Below are 26,622 nucleotides of genomic sequence, written 5' to 3' on the forward strand. Positions count from 1 at the left end.
TGTACAATCGGTATTTTCCAAATAGCTTGAGAAAATGTAAGGTTCTCAAGGTTCTCAACTAACCCGTCAGTTAATCTATAACACAGTGAGTTCACTGCTGTTCTGTGACGCATTAGGTTGTGCGATCAAATAAATAATCCAGTATATTGTAGCACTTGATATGAAAAGAAATGCATAGCGAAAATATAACCTAAAAATTGCTAATACCATTTTATTATACGAGGGCTGCTATATATATTTCTGGCCTAATAATGAAAATAGGAATATTTATCAACGAAAATGGTTTTATTGTTTTTCAAAATATTCTCCATCAAGATTTATACACTTTTGCATGCGCTCAAACCAATTTTCGAAGCACTTTGTTTAGCCTTTTTTTGAGCGATTGTCAAATTGTGCGGGATCCAACGAGAACAACCTTTTTTACGGAATGTATGCTGGTGGGAGCAATGCATAGGCATGCCTCTATCTGAAGGTATGTTACATGACGGTCTTGCATTATCAGTTCACGTACGGCATCGATGTTTTCTGGCACAACGGCTGTTTTTGGACGACCTTCACGGAATTCGTCTTTGAGCGAGCGTCGGCCACGATTGAATTCGTTGTACCAGTTTTTCACAGTGCTATAGGATGGTGCTTCATAGTCATACAAAGATTTTAGTTCATCAATGCACTCTTGTCGCGATAATCCACGTCGAAAGTTGTGAAAAATGATCGCACGAAAATGTTCATTTTTTAATTCCCTGTAAATAAAACAATTCACGATTAAATGACAAAACGTTCTGAGTGATGTTATGCTAAAAAATGTCAAACTTTCCAATGGAAATGTCAGATTGCACCTGGCAACACTTGGTGTTGCCTAGGCCAGAAATATATATAGCAGCCCTCGTAACTTAAGAACTATATCAGTACTTACAGCAATCCAAAATTTATAGCGTTTTCTTTTCTCGATGGAAATGCTGCCTTTTTATATTTCAACATTATACACATGCTGCATTACCTCTTTAAATGCGTCCCATTTTTTATATGAAAAAAATAACAATAAAATATCTTCCCATTATGCTGGTCATATCCCACTCACAATTTGAAAATCCGAGTACAGGACAGAATAAATGTTACACTTTTTTGAGAAAACCTATTAGGTTTAATTTACTTAGATTGTGTAGAGCTTGTAAATCCAAGAATTACTCGATGTATTGTCAGAATACCGAAAAGATTCCTTGAGAAATATCTACATCTATAACTTTAAATTTTATCTCGCCCCAGAATCGAACTAATGATAAAAAGAGTGGAATTCGCGAACATTTGTGAAATTTTGTCCAAAGATATCATAAAACCTAAGTGAATTCGAATCTTAGAAATACATATAATATTGTCAAGTCGGTTTTTAGCGTTTTCTCATCAAGTATAAGTTTCACCATGCAGTTCTTTCAGTCTATCTTAATAAATATAGGGTCTACGAGGTGTGTTCAAAAAATAACGGGAATTTAAAAATTTCCAATTTTGAAAAAAAGTAAAGTAAGATAAAATATTCAACTGTATTGAATGCTTGTCAGTGAATTATTGGCCAAAAACAATACTGTAATGATGCCCCAGCCTCCATCCTATTTCCAAAATTAAAGAGAACCTTTAAGGGTGGTCGTTTTGCAAACTTAGAAGAAATCACTGAAAAAGCCAAAGGTTATAAGTTTGAGTTTGAAAAGTGTTTGGAAGAAGCGCCGGCATAAGTGCATTATGTCGAATGGGGACTATTTTGAAGGTGACGACATTAATGTAGGTTAGGTTAGGTATGAAGGTTTTTTCCTTAAAAACGAAATCCACTAAGAGTAATTATAAACAAAGGGATACATTTTTTTTTTCGAAAAAACAAAAATTCCCGTTATTTTTTGAACACACCTTGTATATGTAGAATTTGTCGGCATATATATGTATATATTACGGTAATAAGTAGTATGTCTCGCGCTCTACGAGAATGTTCACTCTCGTCTGTTCATTATTTCACAAAACGTTTTAGGATTGTATTGTGGTGGATTGCAACAGCGTCGAGCTATTCAAAGTAATCAATTAAAGGGAAGATTTACTATACATATACATATATGTATGTAAGTATGTCTTATGTTTATTTATCTGTGAATGAAAAATCTATTCTCTGCCACCTTATACATATGTATGTATGAAGTTGTCTCGCGGTTGTTATTACTTCATTCATCGTAAGATTTATGAATGAACTTAAAACTCCATGTTTGAAGTTGGCTGAATCTTACTTGGTCTTGATTGTTGTCTTCTAGCACTGAACCCTCTTAGAAATTTTGTTCATATAAACTTTAGCTAATTGGATCTTAAACCAAATGAACTGAAAGTGGGGACTGCGATACCCAAGCACTGTCACTCTCTCAAGAACTTTGTTATGCTGACAAAGCTGGACAATATTCATTAAACATATAGATTTTAGTAGAATATTTCGAGTTCGCATCGAATGATTTATTATATGTATATCTAAGTAAAAACGACGGAAGAAATTCGAGAACCTCAGCGGTTGTAGGATGAAATTAAATATTCCATAGCGAATGTAAAAAATGGGTTGTCATTCTTGAGTTGCTAGAACTTAGTTAAGATCTTTCATACGAGACAATCTGTCGAACTATTAATAAATTTTCGTTGTTGTTGTAGGATCATTAAACATTTCGCAAGTACTTTTAGAGCTTTGCTTACTAGATCAGCTATAAATCTAAAAACATGTTATTTGAATTGCTTTGGGTACGTGGACTGCAGCATACCTCGATCTTTAAAAATGTGCCTGCACACACATACATATAAACTTGTATTAGTACATATATGCATATGCATGTGAAGCTATTCGACCCCATATTTTGCAAATTAATGAATAAACATAAAAGGGAAATGTTTTTTTATTGCACTTAATGTAAGTATAAATTCCCACATACCCCTAATGAAACACTGGTACACTTTTACACGATAAACGAGGCTTGTTCGATAAATCCATAATATTTAATAAAGACATTTTATTCGGCATATATTATAAATATTTAATTCAACAATAATCGCATTTTAAAGCAAAATGTACTAAATTCAGTGAGAGTTGTCAATTAAAAATTATTAATAGTAATGATTACCGATATCATAAATTTATTTTTTAGTTAATTCAATGATTCATTATCATTATTTCTACATACAAATAATTAATGACCGATTTATGTGCTTAAAATATATCCAAAATTAATTTAATCAATTAAGTGTAATGAAAAACAATTAAATTACTCTTTGATTACTTTTGTAAATAATAATAATAATTTTATTAAATATGAAAAATTAGTTAAAATAATTAAATGTAATGGAAAAGTAATAAAATTACTTTTTGATTACTTTTTAAAATTTCAAGTAATCATATTTAAGTTTCTTAAGTATGAAAAATTGATTAAAGCAATTAAATGTAATGGAAAGATAATTAAATTAATTTTTGATTGACTTTTGTAAATTACTAGTAATCATAATTATTTATTAAAGTATGAAAAATCAATTGAAACAATTAAATGGAATGGAAAAATAATTAAATTACTTTTTGATTCTTTTTGTAAATAATCATAATTACTTTTTTTAAATATGCAAAATCAATTAATGTAATTAAGTGTAATGGAAAATTAACTAAATTACTTTTTGATTATATTTGTAAATTACTATTAATAATAATTATTTTGTTTAAGTATGAAAAATTAGTCAAAACAATTATTTGTTATGGAAAAATAGTTTAATTACTTTTTGTTTATTTTTCTAAGTTACAAGTAATCATAATTATTTTTTTAAGTATGAAAAATTAGTTAAAACAAATAAACGTAATGGGAAAATAATTAAGTTACTTTTTGATTAATCATAATTATTAAAAAAAAATAATTAAAACAATTAATTATAATGGAAAAATAATTAAATTAGTTTTCGGATAAAAATAATATTTTTTTTTTGTTGTTGTACCACTTCTGAAAGATCCACATGGTTGGTTAATTCAGATGATTCTGAGACTGAACTAGTACTTTTTTCATTTGGGTAAACATATATGATGTATTGTGTACTTGTATATAAGCTTGCCTGTTTGGACACTGTAGGGCTGTGATTTGAAATTTAAGAATTGGAATGCAAATAAATTTGTCAGTTGCGCAGCGTGGAGAGGTGGTAATTGTTAATGTATAAAAAAACGGTCAAATTAAGATGGACAGATCCGGTTTATATAAACGCACACTTTCATATATGTTATGTGAATGTATGTGTGTTATATATAGGGGATGTGAACAGAAAAATATTTATGTAGGCATATAATATATGAATTCTATAAACAAATGCAGTTACTTATTGTATTATGTATTTCCAGAGCAATAAGAACACAACATGCGCTCTTATATATGTATATATAAATATATGTGTAAGTGTGTCACCCTTAGATGATCAAATAAAGCGCACACCCGCTGGTGGGAACATATCAAAAACCGGAATTCTAACTATTTATAATGCTTAATATTTATTTCATTATTATTTTGATTGAAATCTCCAACATTTTATACAATTTAATTGCTTTTTACTTTTTTATTTTATAAAGAAAAGTTCAAACCCAAAAAAAAATGTAGTTTTAAGACATGTCATCGTTGGCACAAAGTACTTGAAATCACATGAATGAACAAAATGATATGCTTATTCGCCTAGAAATATGCAGCATAACCTCAAAGTACTATGAATTGAACTAGACGCACGCTTTCAAAATCGTTTTGAGCTTTATTTCTAAGCCACTAACTTTATCACTGCACTAACAATAAGCAACCACCAGATTATAGTATTTCCGACATATAAAAATCACAATTTTATTATCAAGTCTCCACGATAGCTTTCATCACGCACAATCACAAGTTCTCACACACTAAAAGTCAATTCTTTATATTTAAGAAAACGCCGATTCTATTTATTGTATTATTGAAATCACAAAAATTATTTTATAGTGTATTTCTTATTTGTTTTATATCAATAAAAGAGGCATGCATTCGTTTGTAAAAATTATAAACTTAATATTTCAGCATACATAAAGTCTTACAACTAAAAGACACTAGCCAATAAGGTTTTCGAATCGTAAACATGCTGAGAGAGCCTATCCACTAAATTATGAAAAAAAGGAATATTTTAATTAAATACATACATACATTGGATGAATGAGTGGCGAAATGAGTTGCTAAATTAAAAGCGAAAAATTGGTTTAGGCTCTACTGAACATAATCCGTATATGAACTTAATAGTAGTAATACGAGTATATAAGTTTTGTTTGTTCATAAATTCAAAATATTTGCAGACCTTGATGGCATTCAAAATACAACATATGGCAATCATAATCAGGTTTACAAATACCTATGCTATTGAACATGTATGTATATCAGGCAGGCCGGCACATGCCTTTCTTTTTCATATTTACAATTTAATTGCCATTTTGTACAACAATGAGGATTTCAATAAGATTACACAAAGGCGAGATACTGTTTAATTCAACTATTCTAACGCACATAGTTTTTCTGGCACAGTGAACGCAATTATTACGAGTATTTACTGTTTTAGATTAGTTTTTAATAAATTACGGCAGTGCAGCACGCCCGAGATCTTAACAATAGCAAAATGTGGTGGGTTACTGGTCCTGTTGATTTGTTATAAGTTTTTATGATAATGCATGCCTACTGTTGTATTGGTCGGCGAAATAGTAAAATATGTGGTTCTGGTTTGTGTATCATATAATGTATCCAACCTCGTGACTGTTGCACACCAATAGACCTCCATTCATTCTCCGACATTAGATGTGTTTTGGGCACCAATTTTGAAAGCTCCTTTGGTAGCACAACATGTCTAAAATTAGTAAATATATTATTATTCAATATTTATTTAAACTAAACAATTTTATTTACCTATATTCGAACTTTTCGTCGTAATATTTATCTGAATAGTAGATGTCCTTACTCATGTTGATTGACTTATGCGAATTTTCTAGATTTCAACAATTGACAGCAGTTCCTTCACGTTTTTTGCACCTGGTGCAGATGTTCGGCAACCTGTAGATCCTGTTTGAAAATGTTTGGGACGTAGTTCTAAACGTCAAGTATTAACTCTTTACGTAAAAATAAAATTGTCAATTTGTGTTTGTTTGTCGACTTATTGTACTTTTCTGTTGGTTTGAATTTTCAAAACTTTATTTTTAGCAATTTTCGCGAAATATACACTTTTTAATGATTCTTCCATACGCTAGAAAACCAATTAAATCCGCAAGGCGCTAAACTCGCGTCGATCGTTTTATTTTCCGTTTGAATTTGTTGTTTCACATACAAATGATAATACTGCATTTGTTAAAGCGAGATAGCTATCTTGAAAGTTTCATAACATTAGCGACATCTGCGGGCGAAATTCTAAAAAATTTATGGTAGATTCACTAAAATGCTACAACAGAGTTGCACCTTAGGTATAAAAAATTTTATAATAAAAATATGTTTCATTTTAAAAAAGTTTATATTATATAGTATATATAAACATATATATATAATTGTGATTTAAACACGTAAACGGGAAATCAGTATAAATCAATTATATCGATAATGTTAAACAATTTGTGAGACATATATAATTAATAAAATCACACACTTTTTAGTTTTATATAATTTACTAATAAAAAAATATTTATTTTCCAAAAATATGCCATAAGCAGAAAACTAAACATAAAATATTTTTCTGCAAGTTAAAATTTACATATGTATCACTAAATAGATTTGTTAACTTGAAAATTGACAATTCGTATTTATTTATATAAAAATAATCAATAAACAATACAAACATATCAAATACATTTAGCAACCAAATAACAAAACTTTGACCAAAAGTAATTTTCGTTTAAACATATAAAGAATAATATGTATTACATTTTTAGTAAGCTTATTTTAAAGATTATTTTCGATAGTTATGCACATTACCTATTTCGCTAGGGAATGTTGAATAAAGGTACATGTGGATCTACATATAAAAATAGAATAAGCTGTAAAAAAAAATAAAAGAGCATATAAAAATAAATGTTACACTATTATGCATCACATAACCTCATCCCAGATATTGTTTATACCGCTTTTTCAGTTTCTTATTACTTAACTTATTTGCGCATATTTAAATTCGAATAAAATATAACGATTCTGCAGATTATTTTGCGCAAAATATAAAGTAAAGCTGTAAAAGTAATTATTGTTGTAGGAGCCTTTGTGCCCAGCAAATGTGAACCAGCATCCATTATCGTCAATTTCATTTTATGTGTGAGCAACACATATATAATCGAAAGGATTTTATTTCCGTCGTGGTGCTGTCACTGCACGTGATAACCTTCGAACTACGAAAGGCCATAACACTAGTAACGTAAACCAAAGCGGTGAGATATCAGCAAATGGCCACCATTTTGGGTATCCACGACCAGTCTGCTGATTTGTGGCTTTCTGCACAACAGTTGTACGCATATCATTTAAAACTCTTTCCAAGCTATTCATACGTTGATTTACGGCCACTAAGTCGGCATTCATGCGCAATACAGTTGCTTGAATTTGTTTAAGCATTTCAGCATTATGCTGCATTGTTTCAGTAAAACCTATATTCATTTCCACAGGATCACCATACTCATCATCAGACTGATCCACAGTGCCGTTGGACATGGCATACGTGGCATTATTTACAGGTGTTTCTGGTATGGCAGAAACTGTAGCTTTTGTTTGTGGAGCAACAATGCCATCATGTTCATTTGTGCCATTCATTAAATTATTATCAGTGTGGTGATTGTGAACGGTGAGGGGTCCATTCATCGGCGAATTAGTGGCGAGCTAAAAAGAGTAAATGTGATTAAGCACATATCTAAGTGTACAAGCTAATATGACATACCTCATCTTCATCACCGCTGCTACCATTCAAGCTCGCGCCATGTTGTGGACTATTGGTTCGGGAGTTGAATGGAGAATTTGGATGCGATTCGGCTAGCTCACGCATACCCGGTGCAACCATATCCAGCTCCTCTAAATTTATATTGTCCAAAGTACTAATGCTTCCAACAAAGTTTTGAACGTTTTCGGTGAACGACATCGTCTCAATAATTTCACGTAAATTATGTACATAACGTTCCATTGCTTGTTGTTTTGTTAGGTGACGATTATCATTCCAGGCATCCCATTTCGCTTTGCCAACAACATCCCAGAATCCGGGACGCTTTTGATGACAGGGGCCTTCTGTTGCTTGCTTATAGTAACCGTAAAATTTGAGCATCATGGCGGTGCTGGGTTGATATGGGCCATTTTTGGGCAACCCTTTGATCACATTGACGGCGGCTTGAAAACGCTCCTCTATAGAGGCCATTGTATGGGCAGTAATTTTGTTGCGACGTAAGGCGTTTTAGTTAGCGGTAATTTTCTGGAATAAGTAACAAGTTAAAACTGAAGAATATGGGATTAACCAACATTTGATGAATCGAATAAATTATGAAACAAAGCAAAACGTTATCAATGAGATGCGATTAATCTGCAATAGGTAAGTACACTGAATATGTGTATGTGATAAGATTAAATACTGTAAATAAGTTTAGAAAGCTTGTAAAAAATTTGTAATCAATTGAGGTATGGGATTAAAGTTCAAGAGATATTAGAAAATGGCGTTAAACTATAGAATATGAACGATGAAAGATGAGTTGAATTGCTCCATATATTTGTAGTAACACAAAAAAATATATTTTCAAATTATAATCTTCACAGTATTGTTCACAATTTTCAGATTTAGAAATGCTGGCGATATATTTAATAAGCTCCGACTAAAGTGCACCGTCATAAGGAAACTATACGTACATTCTCTATTGACGCGATTTTAAGCTAAAAAATCCAACCCGGCAAGCAACGCACTGATGTACAAATAGCGTTAGCGCTTCAGTGCAATCAAAAATAGTCGCTAGACAAGTTTTACCTCACAGAGAAGCTACCACGTACTATAAAAAATAAAAAAAAAAAATTGTAATGCAAGCAATTTGTTGAAAGACAGCTGAATGGATTAGGCGAGTGTATATTATGAAATTCGCAAAAATAAACGGAGCGAGTCAGTTTATGGTCTTCCAATAGTTTCAATATCTGCTGTTGCAACTAACTTTTGTTTTCTGCTTTGCTTCGTATTTTTCTTAATTTTCTCTCTACCAATATATTTTTTTTACAATTTTGAGCAAACATTTCTACACACTCAAATATATTAAACAAAATGCTAATACGTTTACGACCTTTGATATAGCGCTAATATCGCCATTAAACTCAGGAAACGGCCTTTGATCCACCCTAGCGTATCTGCCTGCTAATATCATCAGCTACTTCAAACGTATGCACTTGTGTACTACATTACATGGAACTACATATACTTTTACATGTCCACATTTAACGTGTATTACTTCTATACTAAACTCTTAAACTGTTTCCTGCAGCCACTCCTTTAGCTCTGCTCACCTGTAATGTATTTATTTTCAAGATTCCACCGTAATGTCTTAATTCATATAACGAACTTTATGCTTTATTTTCTGCTATGCATGTTATTACATATTTCGTTAATTATAGTTTGTTAATTACACTTTAGGCATAAGCGTATGATTTGTTAACAATAGAAGCTTCGCAGTATTACATACTTGATATTATTGTGTGTATATAATGCCAGTTTTGTTTAAATTATAAATAAATATAACTTTATAATATTAATATTAGTTTTATTTACTTGTATAATGAAATTATTTCTCAACTAGCCTAAAACTTGTAGAATAATTATTGTAATTTCTCTTTTTGACTAAATAAAATTGCCTTTGTTTATTTCTGTTATCACTCTTTCTTCAATCATAGGGTTGCTTTTATTACAGCAATCATTTGGTGGACAAGCATCAAATCAAGCAAATTTTTTGTTTGTTATTTAATTGAATTAACATTATTTTTAAATACTAATATGATAACTATTTAATAATGTATTTTTGAATCATTCTAAATAATATATGTATGTACAAACATTTTTCTTAAACATATGAATATCGTATTAATATAATTTGTTTCATTTCCATCGTTCCCATCAATCTTGAAATTCACAGAAATCCGCACATTCTTCCATTGCTTTTTCATTCGTGTAAATGAATTGATTGAGTTAACAACGTGTGGCATTTTATTTCGCAATCGGTGTATAATTATTGATCAAATCTATAACTAATAAAAATTTGCAATTGCAAAATTGTTAGCAATATTCGAAACGCGGTGAATGTAAAAATTTTTCGCATTTCACAAAGTTGTTAAAAGCACAGTGACGCGCGGTGACGAACGACCTTGTGAAGTTCGACAACGAAGTGAAATACCAACTTCGGGGAAGGAAAATATTTCACAATAATTTTTTTTTTCGAAATTACCGAACACAATTGTACGGGTGCAAACATTTAGAAACTTTAAACAAAAGAGCAGACGGTAGATGTGTAAGAATTAACATAAATTTACCTGCTATTGAATTTTCGCGTTAACGCCCCTCTTCGACGCGGAGGTGGTTCAGCTGGTCGATACGAAGATTACATTCTACCATTTCTGTGTAGTGCAGTGAATAAGTCGGATCGGTTATCTGGTGGACAAACAGAGACAGAATTTATCAGCAACTCGAAATTTGCGATTAATCATGAAATTTGTTGCAACAACAAAAGCACAACTACAACAACAAAATAAAAAGCATTATTCATTGAAATTCACTGAAGCTGAGCAAGAATCGAAACGTATAAATAATTTTCACGCGGTCAATTTGGGAACATTGGACAACGTGAGTTTGTGTAGTGCAGTGAAATTTGCGAAAGTAAAAAATCAGCAACAAATAAACGAATATAAAAAGTTTTCTACTATTTATAAAAATTGGAAGAATCAAAACTTTTACATAGCTACGTCTTGATTAAGTGCAACTTTAAAACAATTTACCCTATCCAAAATTAATTGGAATTAAAACCCCGATCCTATCAACCTTTGAAAATTAATTAAAAAAAAAAATATATGTAATAAACAAACAATTTTGGACAACTTAAGAAATCAAATTTAAATACACAAGACAACCTCATAAATTTCTACAAGTTGTAAAAAGTGAGCAAATTTAACTAGAAATATAGTATATTAAATATAATTTAAAATTTAACCAAACTAAATTTTAAACAAGCGCGTAAAAGCAAAAAATTAGTAGAGCAGCAAAACGCTAAATAACCGCGTGTTGTGCTGTCAATCCTTTCATAAAAGAGTCAACGCTAGTCTCTTGCAGTCAGTCGTTCATCATTGCTCACGCTTTGTGCTGTACCTCCGTAGTGGTGGAAGAAATTGAAGAAGAGAACGTGCGCGCCAACCTCTTTCATCAAAAGCGTGCAGGAAATTATCTAAAACTGCAAAAGCAGGAAGCAAACAACATAGCAGAACAAGGTACTACAACAGGCATAAATAGTTTTTGTGTATCCTTGTCAACGCAAGCGAAATTTCAATACACTTCCGCTTCCTTATCAATTTTAAACGATAAACAGCGGTATTTTGTGAAAAGAACGGCGGGTATTATTACTGGTAGTACGATTTCTACCAACTCTACAACGGCTTCATTGTGCTCATTCAAAATTTCCGCTACATCGCCTAAATCTAAACGCAAGACGTCGAATAAAGACAAGAAAATGCCGCGACGCAACAAGAAAGGTGGCAAAGGTAAGTGAAATAATTACTATAATTTTCAGAATTTAATTAGTATATTTTACATTTTTACATGCATGTGCAAATCTATTCTGCGCAAAAATGTTGAAAATAGCATAAACAAAGTAAACGAGGTGGCAAATAAAGAAATTCGCGAAAATACGTTAAGTCGCACTAGTGAAATTTTCAACAGAAATACGTACATATATATATTCAAGCGTACATGCATATGTACTAATATATAAATATTAATTTAACAACGCACGTTTAACTGAATTTCACATTAATTCATTTTAAAATCAATATAATATATAAAAATATTTAATTGAAGCATATCTATCAGTTAATTTGAACGCAAATGCATTAGTTTTTGTTTTCGTAATGATTCATTATGCACAGCAAAAATGGCTTTGTTGGCAATAATCACGTGGCAAAATTTAATAACAAAATATTCACTAGAAATATTTGTTATTCTTGCATAACTATGCAATTCGCTTTAATAATTAATAGTAATTTAATAATAAAGTGATTTGATAATGACGTCATTGCAATTATTACTAATAATTTTTCCGCATTGAATGTTTAGAAAAACAAATTTCTATTTTGTTAATAAAAATAAATTCATAAAAGTGCAATAATTCAATATTCTGCAAATTAATAAAACATATTTCGTACACTCTAGTGTTTTTGAAGTATTTAGCAACGAATTTGTATTTTTGAGAGCTGCTGAGTGTTATCTAAACTAAACTAAATTGTTCGGTTATAATTTTTTTGTTGTAAAAAAAGTGTTTTTAAATAAAAAATAAAGTATAACTAAATTTATTGGTTTTTCCCATGGAAAGGAAAATATATTTCCATGTCTTTATGTACACATGCGGTCATACATGTACGCATATAGTAGCTTACTCGCCACATTCTTATCTTTTGATTATTATTGTGTCGTAATAATCACTAGCGCTTATATATTTCTTTTTTTATACACAAATGTACGTTTGTTTGCATGTGCTTAGTGTTTCTATACAATTTTTATTAAAAGTTTCAATGCCAGCCAACGAAGCAACAGTTCGCTTTTATCTGTGAGCCAGTAGCGCACACTAGACACTTTGCCAACACGCTCACGCAGGCTTTTATATATATATATATATATTTTATATATATGTATACTAAATGTAATATGTGTATACACAGATGTGAATTACATATTTGTGTATGTATGTATGTATATTTAATAATAGACTTTTGTACGTACAAAGTTCAGCTGTGTTGGCAATTTGTAGGTATATTCCAATGTATTTCTGTTTGAGAAAACAGCTGCTTTGTGCCAGCGTATCGCTCGCACATGGCGAATGCGTGAAGTCATGCATTTTTATTTTCATACATATGTACATATTCAGTAAATATATTTATATTTCATATATGTATGAACATACAAACATATGACAGTTCACGTGAATATTAGAGTTTGTAAAAGTTAGTAAATGTTTTTTTTAACCTACAAATATATGTACATATATAAATTTTTATGTATTTAAATATTCACTTGCCTCTCACTTTGCTATATATTGCATATATTGCCTAGAATTTAGCTGATAGCAAAACATATCACAAATTCTGTTCGAGAACAAAGTGAGCTTGTTGAAGTGGCGATAAGCGTTTATCTCAAAAATATTTAGTTCTAAAATAAAATAGATTAACATATTTGTTCTACTAAAAATATAATTGCTCTTCCTCGACAGGCAGCGATTTTTGGTTTATTTTTGAACAACAGCTTTTGTTACATTTAATTATTAAAATAATTTAAGTTACTGAAAGAGAGAGAAGAAACTATTAGAACACTTAATTATAATGAATTGGTCTGGTTCTATAATGAATTTGGCAGTTGGTCTGCTTGCAATTTCAAGCAGTTTATTTGTAGTTTTGCTTTTTATAGACATTTACCGTTATTAGATTAGATTAGATTTATTAGAGGATCGCACTGCGACCTACGGTCTATTGTGCCCTCTCCTATTTATCACAGAATACCGTCCAGTCTTGTAGCTCTAAGAAAACTTAGCAACGCTGCAGGGCTGGTGGTTGCGATACTTTCCCTTTGGGGATATAGAGACCCCATTTCCTTCCTCCTTAAACCCGCAATCGCGTGACATTCCAGGGGCAGGTGCTCAGGTGTTTCCGCTTCCAAATCACAGAATCTGCACAGGTTCGTAGAGCAGATTCCGAGTTTGTTTAGATGACACCTTAGTCTGCAGTGGCCAGTGTAGAGTGCCACTAGTTGTTTCATTTTGTTTCTTGGGAGCGCAATTAGCTGCTTGAATCTTTTGCGTTTGTACCCTTCTAGGAACAGTTTCGAGTGGCGAAGTCCCTGCAGCCGAATCCAGTAGCGATTCCTACTTTCTAATTCGCCTTCGAGTAGTTCATTCCTCAGAGCTTGCGGACCAACGGCAATGAAGGGCTCTGGCCCCACCGGTCTAGTGGCCGCGGCTTTCTTAGCTAGCTGATCTGCGAGTTCGTTGCCTTGTATGCCTCTGTGCCCCGGTACCCAGAACAGTGTTAGTTTGTTGTTGCTGCACACTCTATTGAGTTTTCCAATGCAGTCCAGGACCAGTCCCGAGTTTATTTCGAAGGATGATAGTGGAGAGCCGCTTGGCTATCACTGATGATGACAATTCGTTCGCCATGATAGTTCCTGTCTGATATTATTTCAGCGCATTTGCTAATAGCATAGACCTCAGCTTGAAAGATACTGGGAAAGTGTCCCATGGGCATTAACAGATTTATACATGGTCCCGCGAACCCGGCACCTATACCATCTGTGGTCTTAGACCCATCAGTGTACCATTGCTGGGTGCTTTTGCTAATGACTTCCTTAAGAGAGGAGTCCTCCCAATCTCTTTTGTTATTCAATACCGTTATTACTAAACTAGCCATAAATATTTTGCTACACCCATATATGTACATACATACATATACAACTTATGCAATGATCCTTTCGTATTTTCCTTTCTATTGGCCTATTTCGTATTTTTCAAGCCAGTTTTTGTTTTTATTTCTTTATGTCAACTTTTGATATCTATACATACATATGTATGCGTGTTTGTGTGTAAATGCACCGTAAGTTACATCAATGGCCTCTAATACTTGTCAAACCGACTCTAACTCAAACCAACTCCAACTCAAACCAGATTTGGCCAAATCTCCAACCAAGCCAGCAACTTTCATTTCATGCACACATAAACAGTCGATACATACAAACATACATATGCTATGAGTATGATTTGTATTGTACTGCGCATACTTGCGAAGGCCAGCCTGTCTGGCTAATAGCAGTCTGCAGCAATTTGCAGTCATGTCATCGTCTCTCCCAAACACAATCAACAAATAATGCAATCAGCTGTTTGCTGCTGCCGTTGTGAAAGGCATGCGGTATGCCAGAAAATGTTTTTTCGCTTTTTTGTTTTTGTTTATGTTTTTCTTTGAAATTTTTCAATTGCACATGCGATACGTAAAACTTGTTTCTTACAGAAATTGTTATGCTGGTGCATGCTTGGCAATTTGGTGTTTAAACATCTGGGTTTTCCTACGCCTGCTGAGAGCCAGCATAGCATGTGCATTGGCTAAAGCGTTGAGTAGTGTGTTTTTAATGATTTGTTATTGCACATTTCGTGTGCTTACATATTGACTTGTTGTGTGCATACTGTGCCTTTCTGGTTCATGTGCTCGTTTTAGCTGAAGCGGAAATCACCTTGTGCCAAATACACAGTAGCGCACCAAATGGCTTAGATATACATGCAATTAGTATATGTTTATAAAATATAAAACATATGTACATATATCTATGTGTGTAAATACGATAATTAGCTTCATATAAATTTCAAGTGAATTTTAATTTCGCTTCTGCATTGGAATTTCTTTAGTCCATTTGTGCTGCATCGCTTTCTTGCGGAAGCTTGTTTTGTATGTGATTGATAAACTGAGAAAATAAATGCAGTTTGAGCTCAAGATTACTTTCTATTCGCAATTCTCTATCTGGCAAGTCGATTGCAATGCAACAAAAGTGAAAATAATTACTGAAAATGTCAGAATAAATATTGAAATGTAGATTTTGATACATATTTTTTAACAATTTATTGATATTTATATATGGGCATTTCCGCCAGAAGGTCCACCACAGACAAAATATTAAACATTATTAGAATTACAAAGTTTTTGCATATTTTCATAGGAAAATATTTAAATTTATTTATATTTAATTAATTTTAAATTAATTCATAATCAATTACGAGATATACGAAAGCCAAGTCGCATAGGAGCTACTTTTCTCATTTCGATCTTTCTACTGCATTTGTTTTTTCGTCAAAATTGTTAAAGAAACATATCATGTATAATTTTTTGCTTTGTGTAAAACCTTTATAACGGTACAAAGAGCAAAATAAAATACATAAGAAACTATGCGATTGCAAATAACTGTAAGTTTTTGCTCTCTTATTATCCTATATTTTAATGTCCCGTGCGACATCAAAAAACGACACGTGTTCCCACATCATCGCAAATAAAAGCAGCAAGCTCGCCAAATTTTGGGTATTAACAGTAAATTTTTTTACAATTAAAATAAAAAAAAACCTTGTTCAAAAATCAGAAGATTTGTGGTTTTGGTAACTACTTAAAATTGGTCCCGTGCGACATCGTAGGTGTGGAATTTAAAAATTTAAATTTTTTTTTGTTTTATAAAATTGACTTAAGTATGTAAATACATATATACATTTACATTAATTATTTACATATGAGCAAAAACCGCACTTTAAATTCCACTAACTAGCTATTTAAATAGATTTTGGTGAAAATTATAGGCTTACAAATCAAAATAAGAGTGCTCATTTTAACAATGTTGTCAGATGAAAATCGTTTGCCTTTAAAAGTGACAAGTTAACGCACGACATATTATTTTCTTGATAAATCTCTTAACTAAAATTAAGAAATCATTTAGTTGCTTTTCTAAAATATTTATTTTTTTTTTTAATGTAACTGCTCTCAGTTTAAAATCAAAATTATATTATCAAGTCTGATTGATTTTATAAAATAATTAAAATAGTCTTCATTAGAATATAATTTTTTTGCAAGGAGCCGTCGATGGAGTGGGAGCAGTTATCAAACGAAAAGTCTAGCAGATAACGAAAACCAAAAATGTTTATTCCCGAGGACAACATTTTCTTAAAAAACTGTATTTCACATTCATAATACTATTTTCATTTCATACTATAGAATTTTTGTTGTATTTCTCTTTGGATATTAGTTAAAATAAATAAATAAATACATTTACTACTTTTTTAAGCCATTTTATTGGACTTGTTGTTAAATAATTACGTATTATAACAACAAAATCAACATAAATATTATGATGGAAAAAAATGTCCCGTGCGACATGTCCCGTGCGAATGTGATTAATAATTAATTAAAAAAAAAACTATAAATTATTTTTGGATGAAATTCATACCATCTTTAAAGGCCATCAATGCGCAACATTTTACAATCAAAAACATTTGAATATTGCCTCACAATTCGCTAAAATTGCCGTTTGAATCGTTGTCCCCAAAAACGACTTCCATTTTTTGTCCCGTGCGAATGCCTTGGTTTTTTGCAATTATCTTGAAAATGAAAACCGTTCCAAAATCAACCTTAACACTTAATGTAGAGCTAATGAAGAGCTATTAAAAAATCCTACTGTCAAAATTAAAAAACATTTTAGTTCATATTTTATTTTATTTGAAAGGTGTACGATTGTCCCGTTCGACATGGCGGAAATGCCCATATGATAATTTTTGCTTTTAAATAATACTTAATAATTTATAAAAAGGGAATGCCTTTAAGAGGTTACGCCACTCTGAACGCATGAAAATCGGATGGTTTTTTAGGATTTTTTTTTATAAAACTATTTGAGGTAGGGCTTCTTTACATGTAATGCTAATTTAATACATATCTTAAGCTTTTTTAATATTAAAAAAAATTCAAGGTGGGGTAACCCCATTATATTATTATTTTTTTTAATTGTTTTAAAAAATATTTAAGTATGCAGTGCATTTTAGGGTCGTACCAGTGGGAATAGAGGTGTATTGAAGTAGGTTTACAAAAAGCTGGTGTATTACTAAGTGAAGAATTAATCATTTCTAATTGAAATATGAAATATGTAAATAAAATTCAGACTCCTTTTTCAAATTCGTCTTTCGAAAAAATTTTTTTTAAATCTAAAATACAATAAAATTATAGAATTTTATGAAAAATTTCATTCAATATGCTTCTCATTACTAATATACAGAGCGTTTTTCTGCTAGCTATGTATGAGCACAAAAGTCATCTCAAATATAATATACACAAGTTTGTTTGTAATATTTATATGGTTGTTTATTAAATTAATGACTTAAATTAAATGAATTTCAATGCTCAAACAGGCAAACAAACGTGTTTAAGAGCAGACAAATTTAAATCTACTTTATTTTTGGTAATAATTCTGTTGAAGGCCGACAGGTTATTGAGCATTTCAAAGTTGTATAGTCGAGCGCAATTACATACACGATGTAGAAACATACAAGATGTCGTATATACAGTACATTTGCTTTTATGTGTTTACTTATATGTATATACTTAGTATCTCACTTATTAGTATAATTGAATAAAATTTCGGTGAAATGATTCAAAGCTACAGAAATATTAGCATTTGTCATCGTAATTTTTGTGATTTCCATTTTATTCATTTATCTGAGTAACTCTTGAGCACTTAATATATTTTCAAATATCAAAATATATTCTACTATATACTATATATCGCACTCAAGGCAATCTATCAGCTTTTTCCTGTTTTATTTTGCTTGTCGCACAGTGTCATAATTCAAAACAAATATTAAATGAAATGAAATGAGATAGAATGTATAGCAGAAATTACGAATCAGCGCATATTTTGTTTTTAGGGCGCATTGACACTTGCTGAAATTTGACTACCGCTTGCTTGACATTTATTTTATGTTATTAATTTTGTTTACTATATCTATAAATTATTTAGTGTCAATATATATATTTTTTTATTAATATATTTGTATTTCTGGCACTTATGATGACTGTGCACTTTTTTACTGTGTATCAATATTAAATATTTACGTGCAATTGGTTAAGTGGCATATTTAGTTCACTACAGTCTTTATACGTTAAATTGTACTATCGTTAAATATTAAAGAAAATTAAAATTATTGTTTTCAACGAAACAAATTGTTTAGCTTTTTGATTACCAGAGTAAATTTCCTTTCTTTCTACATGAAATATCAAAATAACCACTCTTTAATTTCTATAATTGCGATTTAACAATAGAAATATCAAAAGAAATTGTATTGTTTTGAAAAAAACGTTAACTTCGGCTGTACTGAAGCTAATATACCCTTCACAGGTGCATTTCTTTTAGTAACTATGTGTTTAAGCAAATCTAAAGACGTAAGAAAAAGTAAGTAAAAAAAGAAAACATTTTACTAATTCTTTTTAGCCGGGTTGTTTGCTAGAAACATTAAGGTTATATAGTTAACCAATCTGAACAATTTCTTCGGAGATTATTTCATTGCCTTAAGCAGTAATCCATGTCAAATTTCGTGAAGATACCACGTCAAATGCGAAAATTTTCCATACAAGCTATTGATTCCGATCGTTCAGTTTGTATGGCAGCTATATGCTATAGTTAACCGATCTGAACAATTTCTTCGGAGATTATATTATTGCCTTAAGCAGTAATCCATGTCAAATTTCGTGAAGATACCACGTCAAATGCGAAAATTTTCCATGCAAGCTCTTGATTCCGATCGTTCAGTTTGTATGGCAGCTATATGCTATAGTTAACCGATATGAACAATTTTTTTCGGAGATTATATTATTGCCTAAAGCAGTAATCCATGTCAAATTTCGTGAAGATACCACGTCAAATGCGAAAATTTTCCATACAAGCTCTTGATTCCGATCGTTCAGTTTGTATGGCAGCTATATGCTATAGTGAACCGTTATCGGCAGTTCCGACAAATGAGCAGCTTCTTGAAGAGAAAATAACATCTGCAAAATTTCAAAATCTTAAGAACTGAAGGACTAGTTCGTATATATACAGACAGACAGACGGACGGACATGGCTAAATTGACTCAGTTCAATATACTGATCATTTATATATATACTTTATAGGGCCTCCGACGCTTCTTTCTAGGTGTTACAAACTTCGTCACAAACTTAATATACCCTGTTCAGGGTATAAACATATTTTAATATAATATTTAATTTTGCTTTACCTTCTTCTACCACTTCTAAACATTGGTTCCAAATATAGAATCTCCACTGTCTCTAACATTGTTAATAAATCATTCCACCTCCACTTTATTTATGTACATATCTCAACTATTTATAGCACCCCATTATCTTATGCAATCAAATAGCTGTCTATGTATGATAGTAGAAGCATATTTGCCTACGCCTAACTAAACTTTCCTACCAACATTTATTGTTGTTTGTGCAATTTATTTGCTGAGCATACAGTCGCCACCACCCAACTGTCATGTGGCCTACTGAATTATCTATGCAACTTACAAGCAAACTTTCATATCGATCTACGCCTACCAGATGATTCATTCATAAAAATGCGCTCAAGCTACTGCTGCTGCTTCTTCGCTTCCACTACTTGCATACAGACATACTCGTACTAACGCGATTGATTCTACATGACTCTCGACTTTTCGCCGTTGACGTACTATGAATGTAGGCAGCGATAGTAGTGGCACTATACATAAAGCACTCATGCTATGGCTAAGCACGCACAGCTAGATCATACATATTTGCACGACATTCCTTGGAACTATATATGCATGTGCCATATATTTTTTTTCCAATTTTTCTTTTATTTATTTTTGTTAGAGAGTAATGCTGTCAGAGCATATGTAGGCTGCTGGTGGGTCTCTTTATATACACCCATGCATACTTTCATTTGTTGTTGTTTTTTATACAAATCATATGACATTTTTAAAAATAGTACATCATCTGTTGTTGTGGAACATTTCTTGCTGTGTGATGAGTGTGTGGCATAGTTCAATAGCAATCTCATTTATGTACCAAATTTATGACGTAATGCTCATTTTATTTGATATACAACAGATGTGCTCGCTATTGGTAATTTTATGCTAAGCAACTTGGAAAGTGACTTAGATTTGGTCGTCACTGCAATTTAAGTGATACATTTGTAGGGGAAAAACCAAAACAGAAGGGTTCCCTGAGAGACCTCTGAGGATGCTAGTTGACTCCATATACAGTAGCGGACAATGAAATCAGGACAACTAAATTATAATATTTTGTGGCTTTTTGGCGGCGTTCAAACAAACATCTTGAAGCCTTCGACGATTGGTTCTTGCGCTAATTTCGGTACCGACATCTTTAAATAACTCAATTTCAATATCCTCAACAGTTTTAAAGAGATCCCGATCTTCCTTTAAATACAAACCGACGGGTTGTCTGGATTTCACTGTCCGCTACTGTATATTAGCATTTCTAACCTCTATCCAACCTAAGCTCTAATGATATACTAAAATGCAAATTTTTTAATAACATACTAGTACATTCATATAGATTTGTTGAAGAAACATATTTACGCTCTAAAAATTTCATTAGCTTGAAAAATATGGTTCAGACATAATATAAGCTAATGATAAAAGTATCTACCTACTATCCTTAACATTTACTGAAAATTCTTGCCTCAAACCATATTCTAACGAATTTTTTCCACTTTTTCTTCACAGGCCGCAACGGTGACTCCAACTCCGAGGACGAGTCCTTCAACGACAATGCTAGCGTGTATTCTTTCGTTTCCGAGAATGCACCCTCATCCATAAATGGTAATGATATGGATGAGCTCTCATCGAACGAACGTTTCGAGGAGAAATTCATGCAAGCGCTGGAAAATGCCACTGAAAAATCGGCACAGACACGCACCACAGCTTTGCAGAATATCTGTGAGATACTCATGCATCGGTATATGCCCGATTTCGTGGACGATCGCAAGGTGACACTGATCGATTGTATCGAGAAGTCGATACGACGTGGCAAGGGTGCCGAACAATCGTGTGCGGCACGTCTAGCACCACTGGTGGTGCTGCAATTGGGTGGTGATGTTGAGATCTCAAAGGAATTGAATCAGTGTCTGTTGACCACCGTGCAGGATAAGGCTGTCTCATTCGATGCACGCGCCAAATGCTGCACCGCTTTGGGGCTATTGAATTTCCTCGGTGGCGAGGATATTGGTGATCTTATTACGTTGATGCAATTTTTCGAAGGCATTTTCAGCGCCAGCTATTTGCGTGGCGATGAAAAATCGCCAGTATCGGTAAATGCCGAAGCAGGCACTTTGCATGCCGAAGCGCTATCCGCTTGGGGCTTGCTGCTGACACTCATACCGTCGGGTGATTTCGTGTCACTCATGACCAATGGACAACCGATGTTGCCGTGAGTTGCAATGCTTTATTGTTGTTAATTAAATGTTTTAAATATATATTTTTAATTTTTTCCAGATCTGTGAAAAAATTAATGGGTCTCTTGCAGTCGCCACATTTGGATGTGCGCATTGCAGCTGGCGAAACCTTAGCTTTGATACTTGAGTGCGGTCGTGCACATGATAAGGACTTCTTGGAAGAGTATCTGGGTGATTTGATCGATGCTGTTAAACAGCTTGCAACTGATTCGCATAAATATCGCGCCAAGCGTGATCGCAAAGCTCAACGCGCTACATTCCGTGATGTGCTGCACTATTTGGAGGTAAGTCCAATTATTATTTTTTGAGAAGTGTGAGACTTGAGTGAAGTGAAGAAGTATGCAAAAAGTGACTGTTGTTTATTTTAAATAGTTTTGATAGAAATATTTTCGTAAAGATTTTCAAAAAATATTTATAACGTTTTTTTTGGAAAAATTGTGCTCAGATTTAACTTATATTCACACCTACATTTGCTTTATTCACAATTTTTATTATACACATACACATATATACTAAACTTTTTTATTCGGTGGCTGAAATGTTTGGAAAATTCCCTTTTTAGGCGTCTAGTACAGCTTTCATATAAATTTTGTTGGTTTAAAAGTTGCTATAACAAATTGTATATAAATTTATGTAAATATTTTTTAATTCAATTTGTTAACGCACTTTTAAACAACACTATTAATATGAAAGTGATTTTTTTCGTCAAATTAAACACTATTTATTTCTAATTTATTATATAACCTTGTCTCTGTCATATGTCGCTAGCATTAAAAATACGCTTAAACTAAACAAATTTTAATGCAGAATATTAGAACTATAAATTTATTCAAATTCAAATCACTTTTAAATTTTTTTTTTTTCAAAATTTTTTTGTTTTTCAAAAATATTTTTTTTTTTCTAAAAATTTAACTAAAATTCCATTAGTGCCATAACATTGTACAGTGTAGTGTAATTGTTAAACTTAAAAATCCACCATAAAATGGAGCATCAAATTTACACACCTTCATTCATGAACGCAAGATTGCATTGCATTGCAAACTAACTGGCAAACAAACCAAATATGCACCGGCGACAACACCGCTGACACTTATCCAAGCATATAAAAAAGAAAGCATAGAACACATTACAAACTTCTTAAGTATACGTGCTGCGTTCGCTTCGTTATATGCTCAGCGCACATGATTTATGCACACATTCAGCAGCGGATGGCGGCAATGTTTGCCATTACTGCCGCATTTACTATGATCATGTATATTATTTTTCGTAATAACACAACCATTGCGACTAATCGTCTCCATGTACTCGGAGAAGTTGGCGCGCGTAACGAACGCTTTGCTGCGCCAATGTGAATTGTTGCCACTATTAATGAAACGTGCGCTGTCCGTAAAGGAGATCTTGAATGGCTTGTACGCATGCTCACAGGGATCGGTAATGGTGGGGTTGCGCGTTTGATTGTCCAATTCCTTCATCACATTGGCGCGGAAGACATCACAAGGGCCCTCTTTCTGCAGCAATTTCGTCGCATTGAGTTTGGCGGTGTCATCCTTCTCTTTGAGGCTCTCATATATACCCTCCGGATATTCATTCATATTACAATAATCAATTTGATATGTTGTAAATAGACGTTGGCGCTCCAAACGTCTATTCAGCTCATCTTTAGGCATTTGCTTAAGGCGATCATACAGATCCGGGTAGGCGGTGCGCAATATTTGTAGAAAACGATTCGGTTGCGCTTTAAAGCAATCGGCTTCCGTGTCTTTGGCTAAGTTGTCAACCTGCTCGGGTGTCAATTTGGTCGGTATAATGCGTGGATCGAGTAGGCGTCCCATTGGCGCAATGCCCGTCCACTCCGCCGAGCTTTCGCATTTCTCCTGTGCGGCTTTGGGCACCTCGATTTTGGCCGTGTCAATGCATTGACACTCCTCCTTCTCCTTTTCCGCCTTGTCTTGCTTCTTAACGAACTCATAGCGCTTGGTGAAGGGCGGTACGTAATCGTGTTGGTAGGTGGTTACAAGCATTCTCGTTGCTAAGTTTTAAGTATACGCTTACACTATTATTAATTTTTTACGAAAAATTTTGCAATTTTTTTTTACAATTTAAATTTTACTTAATTAAGCAAGAATTTTTTGCTAGAAAAACCAGATAGAAAATAATATGTTTTATTTATAATTTTTATATGAGTTTGAGTTTGATAAAAAGTGAAATATATATTGATTGACAAAAATTTCATGTAAGCGTTGTTTGAAGAGGATTTTTTTAAGAATTTCATATTGTTTTGTGTGTGTGCGTTGAATAAAAGTGCTGCTTTAAGTTGGTGAACTGTTGAGCGAGTGACACGAGTGAAACTATATTTAACTATAACTATTGTAAATATTATAAAAAATCATCATTTTTGGATAAACATCAAACTTGAACGAACAAAAATACATACATATGCACATATGCACCTCATTCCATCATTATCTACCCGCTTGCACATACACCATATGCTGCGTGGCGCTCTCAACTAAATATGCGTTATACCAATTCTTTTGCCCATCATTTAGGAGGATACATCACCCGAAATCAACATACGCTTCGGCACTGAGTGCCTGCTATTGGATTCCTGGGCCATACATCATCAATATTCGGCGCTGTGCACCATTATGGGTCCAGGTATGACCTCACAGCTGCAGGAGAACGATTTCATACGCGACATCTTTCAATTGGGCGCCAAACTCGTCGATGACGGACACGTTAAAACCAAACAATCCAAGCTGGAGCGCGTAAGTGTCGTATAGATATACTATTATATTGCATTTATAGCCAATTTGTTCATAAATTAATCTATTAACTTTATATTGCAGCACTTATTAAACGCCGCCGCCTTCAAGGCACGCACAATAACGCGTGGCAAGAATCGCGACAAACGCTGCAGTTATAATTACTAAGCGCAGCCTAATTGCTAGATAGAAGAAAAAAAGAACGCTTAAATTAAGTAAAACAGAAAAAGAAACATATTTTGGAGAACACAAACAACTGCGGCGTGCAGTGGAGCGCGTGGAGGCCAGCAGTTTTGCAGTTTGAACTGTGGCGCATATGGCGGATGGTTGCTGATACTTGTGTTTGACTAGGCGCTGCTCTTGCATGCAGCAAGCGTAAAATGTAGGCTTTAAAGCAACAGCAGCAGGAGAACTGATTGCTATAATCTTTCTTTAACCTTGTTGTTGCTTCAGCATTTTTACATTTTTCGCTATTGCATGCTACAGCAGCGTCGCCTGCGCAGTGGGTGTACGCGTATGCGCCACTTTTTGTAACATTTGTTGACACGTTTCTTGAAACGTTCAACGCATTGCTGAATTTTCGTGTACGGTCACATTGGCGCTCAACTATTTCAACTTGAATTTATTGCAACGAATACTACGTGTACACAAGATTAAATGCAAATCTTATAATTAACTTAAATTTATGTAGCAATTTTATGATGAAAAAACAACAACAAAATATAACATACCACTTACAAAAACAATATACATACATATAAACTTATATATAATAAAATATAAAAGGAATGCTAGTTGAAATTTATTTAGTTTTTAAACATGTTTACTTACATACATACATACTTACTTATATACAGAAAACATGCGCTATACGAACTACAATGTTCCATTTCTTTTTTAAATTAAATTAAATTCCACAAGTCATAACCTATAAAATTACAAACAAACAAATATTTGATTACTTTAAAATAACTTATAAAATTACAAAAAAACAAATATTTGATTATTTTAAACTTTATCATATTATTAGAGAAAACTATTTTCAACTTTTTATACTACAAAATGCATATATTTTGCTTCAAATAACTTTGGCTTAAATATTCTGTTGCTGAATTAATTTTAAAAACCTGTAACCAATGAAATAAAAAATAAAAACGTTAATGAAATGTTGAAAGCATTAAAATTCTTCAAAAAAATAATAATAAAGAAACCCATGTGTACATAGGGTTATGTGTGTATCATATAAGCACAAGTGAGAGCGCTTGAAAGCATTAAAATTCTTCAAAAAAATAAAAATAAACACATGTGTACATAGGTTTATGTGTGTATCATATATGCACAAGTGAGAGCGCTTAGCTTAAATAATTCTTATAGGTGTAAAAGCGTTTATTATTAAACTTACAAGCAGTAAATATATTTAATATTAAGCGAAATGTAGCTGTTAATTTAAATTGCTTTTTTTGAAAAAAAGAAAATTTTTTGTTAGTTGCGCCAGATTTCTATAGCATTGTGCTGGCAAGCTATAAAAACCATCAGATTCTTGAATTTCTCTAATCACTTCCTATAGCTGTTTAATATTGTTTGAAA

The 26,622-nt window shown here is 32.5% G+C and overlaps 4 protein-coding genes across 13 annotated transcripts; 1 reads left to right on the forward strand and 3 right to left on the reverse strand.

Moving 5' to 3' along the window:
* Positions 1-4,929: 4,929 nt before the first annotated feature.
* On the reverse strand, positions 4,930-6,342 carry LOC105217904 (cyclin-dependent kinases regulatory subunit). Its single transcript, XM_011193147.3, has 2 exons — positions 5,943-6,342; positions 4,930-5,883 (listed from the first exon to the last, which is right to left on the reverse strand). The coding sequence occupies exons 1-2, from the start codon at positions 5,996-5,998 to the stop codon at positions 5,715-5,717; spliced, it is 225 nt and encodes a 74-aa protein (XP_011191449.1). The 5' UTR covers positions 5,999-6,342; the 3' UTR covers positions 4,930-5,714.
* A 460-nt stretch (positions 6,343-6,802) lies between these two features.
* LOC105217905 (acyl-CoA-binding domain-containing protein 5) lies at positions 6,803-9,889 on the reverse strand. 10 transcript variants are annotated; one of them, XM_011193150.3, is made up of 3 exons: positions 9,790-9,889; positions 7,939-8,460; positions 6,803-7,880 (listed from the first exon to the last, which is right to left on the reverse strand). In XM_011193150.3, exons 2-3 carry the CDS (start codon positions 8,404-8,406, stop codon positions 7,356-7,358), a joined length of 993 nt encoding a protein of 330 aa, XP_011191452.2. In that variant the 5' UTR covers positions 8,407-8,460; positions 9,790-9,889; the 3' UTR covers positions 6,803-7,355. The 10 variants fall into 10 exon arrangements, with proteins under 10 accessions (XP_011191452.2, XP_011191456.2, XP_011191450.2 ...); XM_011193154.3 differs by having other exon boundaries at positions 9,704-9,850; XM_011193148.3 differs by lacking the exon at positions 9,790-9,889 and adding an exon at positions 9,528-9,732.
* Positions 9,890-10,163: 274 nt separating this feature from the next.
* On the forward strand, positions 10,164-26,404 carry LOC105217908 (interferon-related developmental regulator 2). The gene is made up of 5 exons (XM_011193156.3): positions 10,164-11,762; positions 21,543-22,245; positions 22,311-22,554; positions 24,820-25,038; positions 25,120-26,404. The coding sequence occupies exons 1-5, from the start codon at positions 11,732-11,734 to the stop codon at positions 25,201-25,203; spliced, it is 1,281 nt and encodes a 426-aa protein (XP_011191458.1). The 5' UTR covers positions 10,164-11,731; the 3' UTR covers positions 25,204-26,404.
* LOC105217906 (uncharacterized) lies at positions 23,158-24,482 on the reverse strand. Its single transcript, XM_011193155.3, has one exon. It carries the CDS (start codon positions 24,289-24,291, stop codon positions 23,443-23,445), a length of 849 nt encoding a protein of 282 aa, XP_011191457.1. The 5' UTR covers positions 24,292-24,482; the 3' UTR covers positions 23,158-23,442.
* Positions 26,405-26,622: the final 218 nt, after the last annotated feature.

This window comes from Zeugodacus cucurbitae, chromosome 3 (genome assembly GCF_028554725.1).
Source record: "Zeugodacus cucurbitae isolate PBARC_wt_2022May chromosome 3, idZeuCucr1.2, whole genome shotgun sequence".
Classification (NCBI taxonomy): domain Eukaryota; kingdom Metazoa; phylum Arthropoda; class Insecta; order Diptera; family Tephritidae; genus Zeugodacus; species Zeugodacus cucurbitae.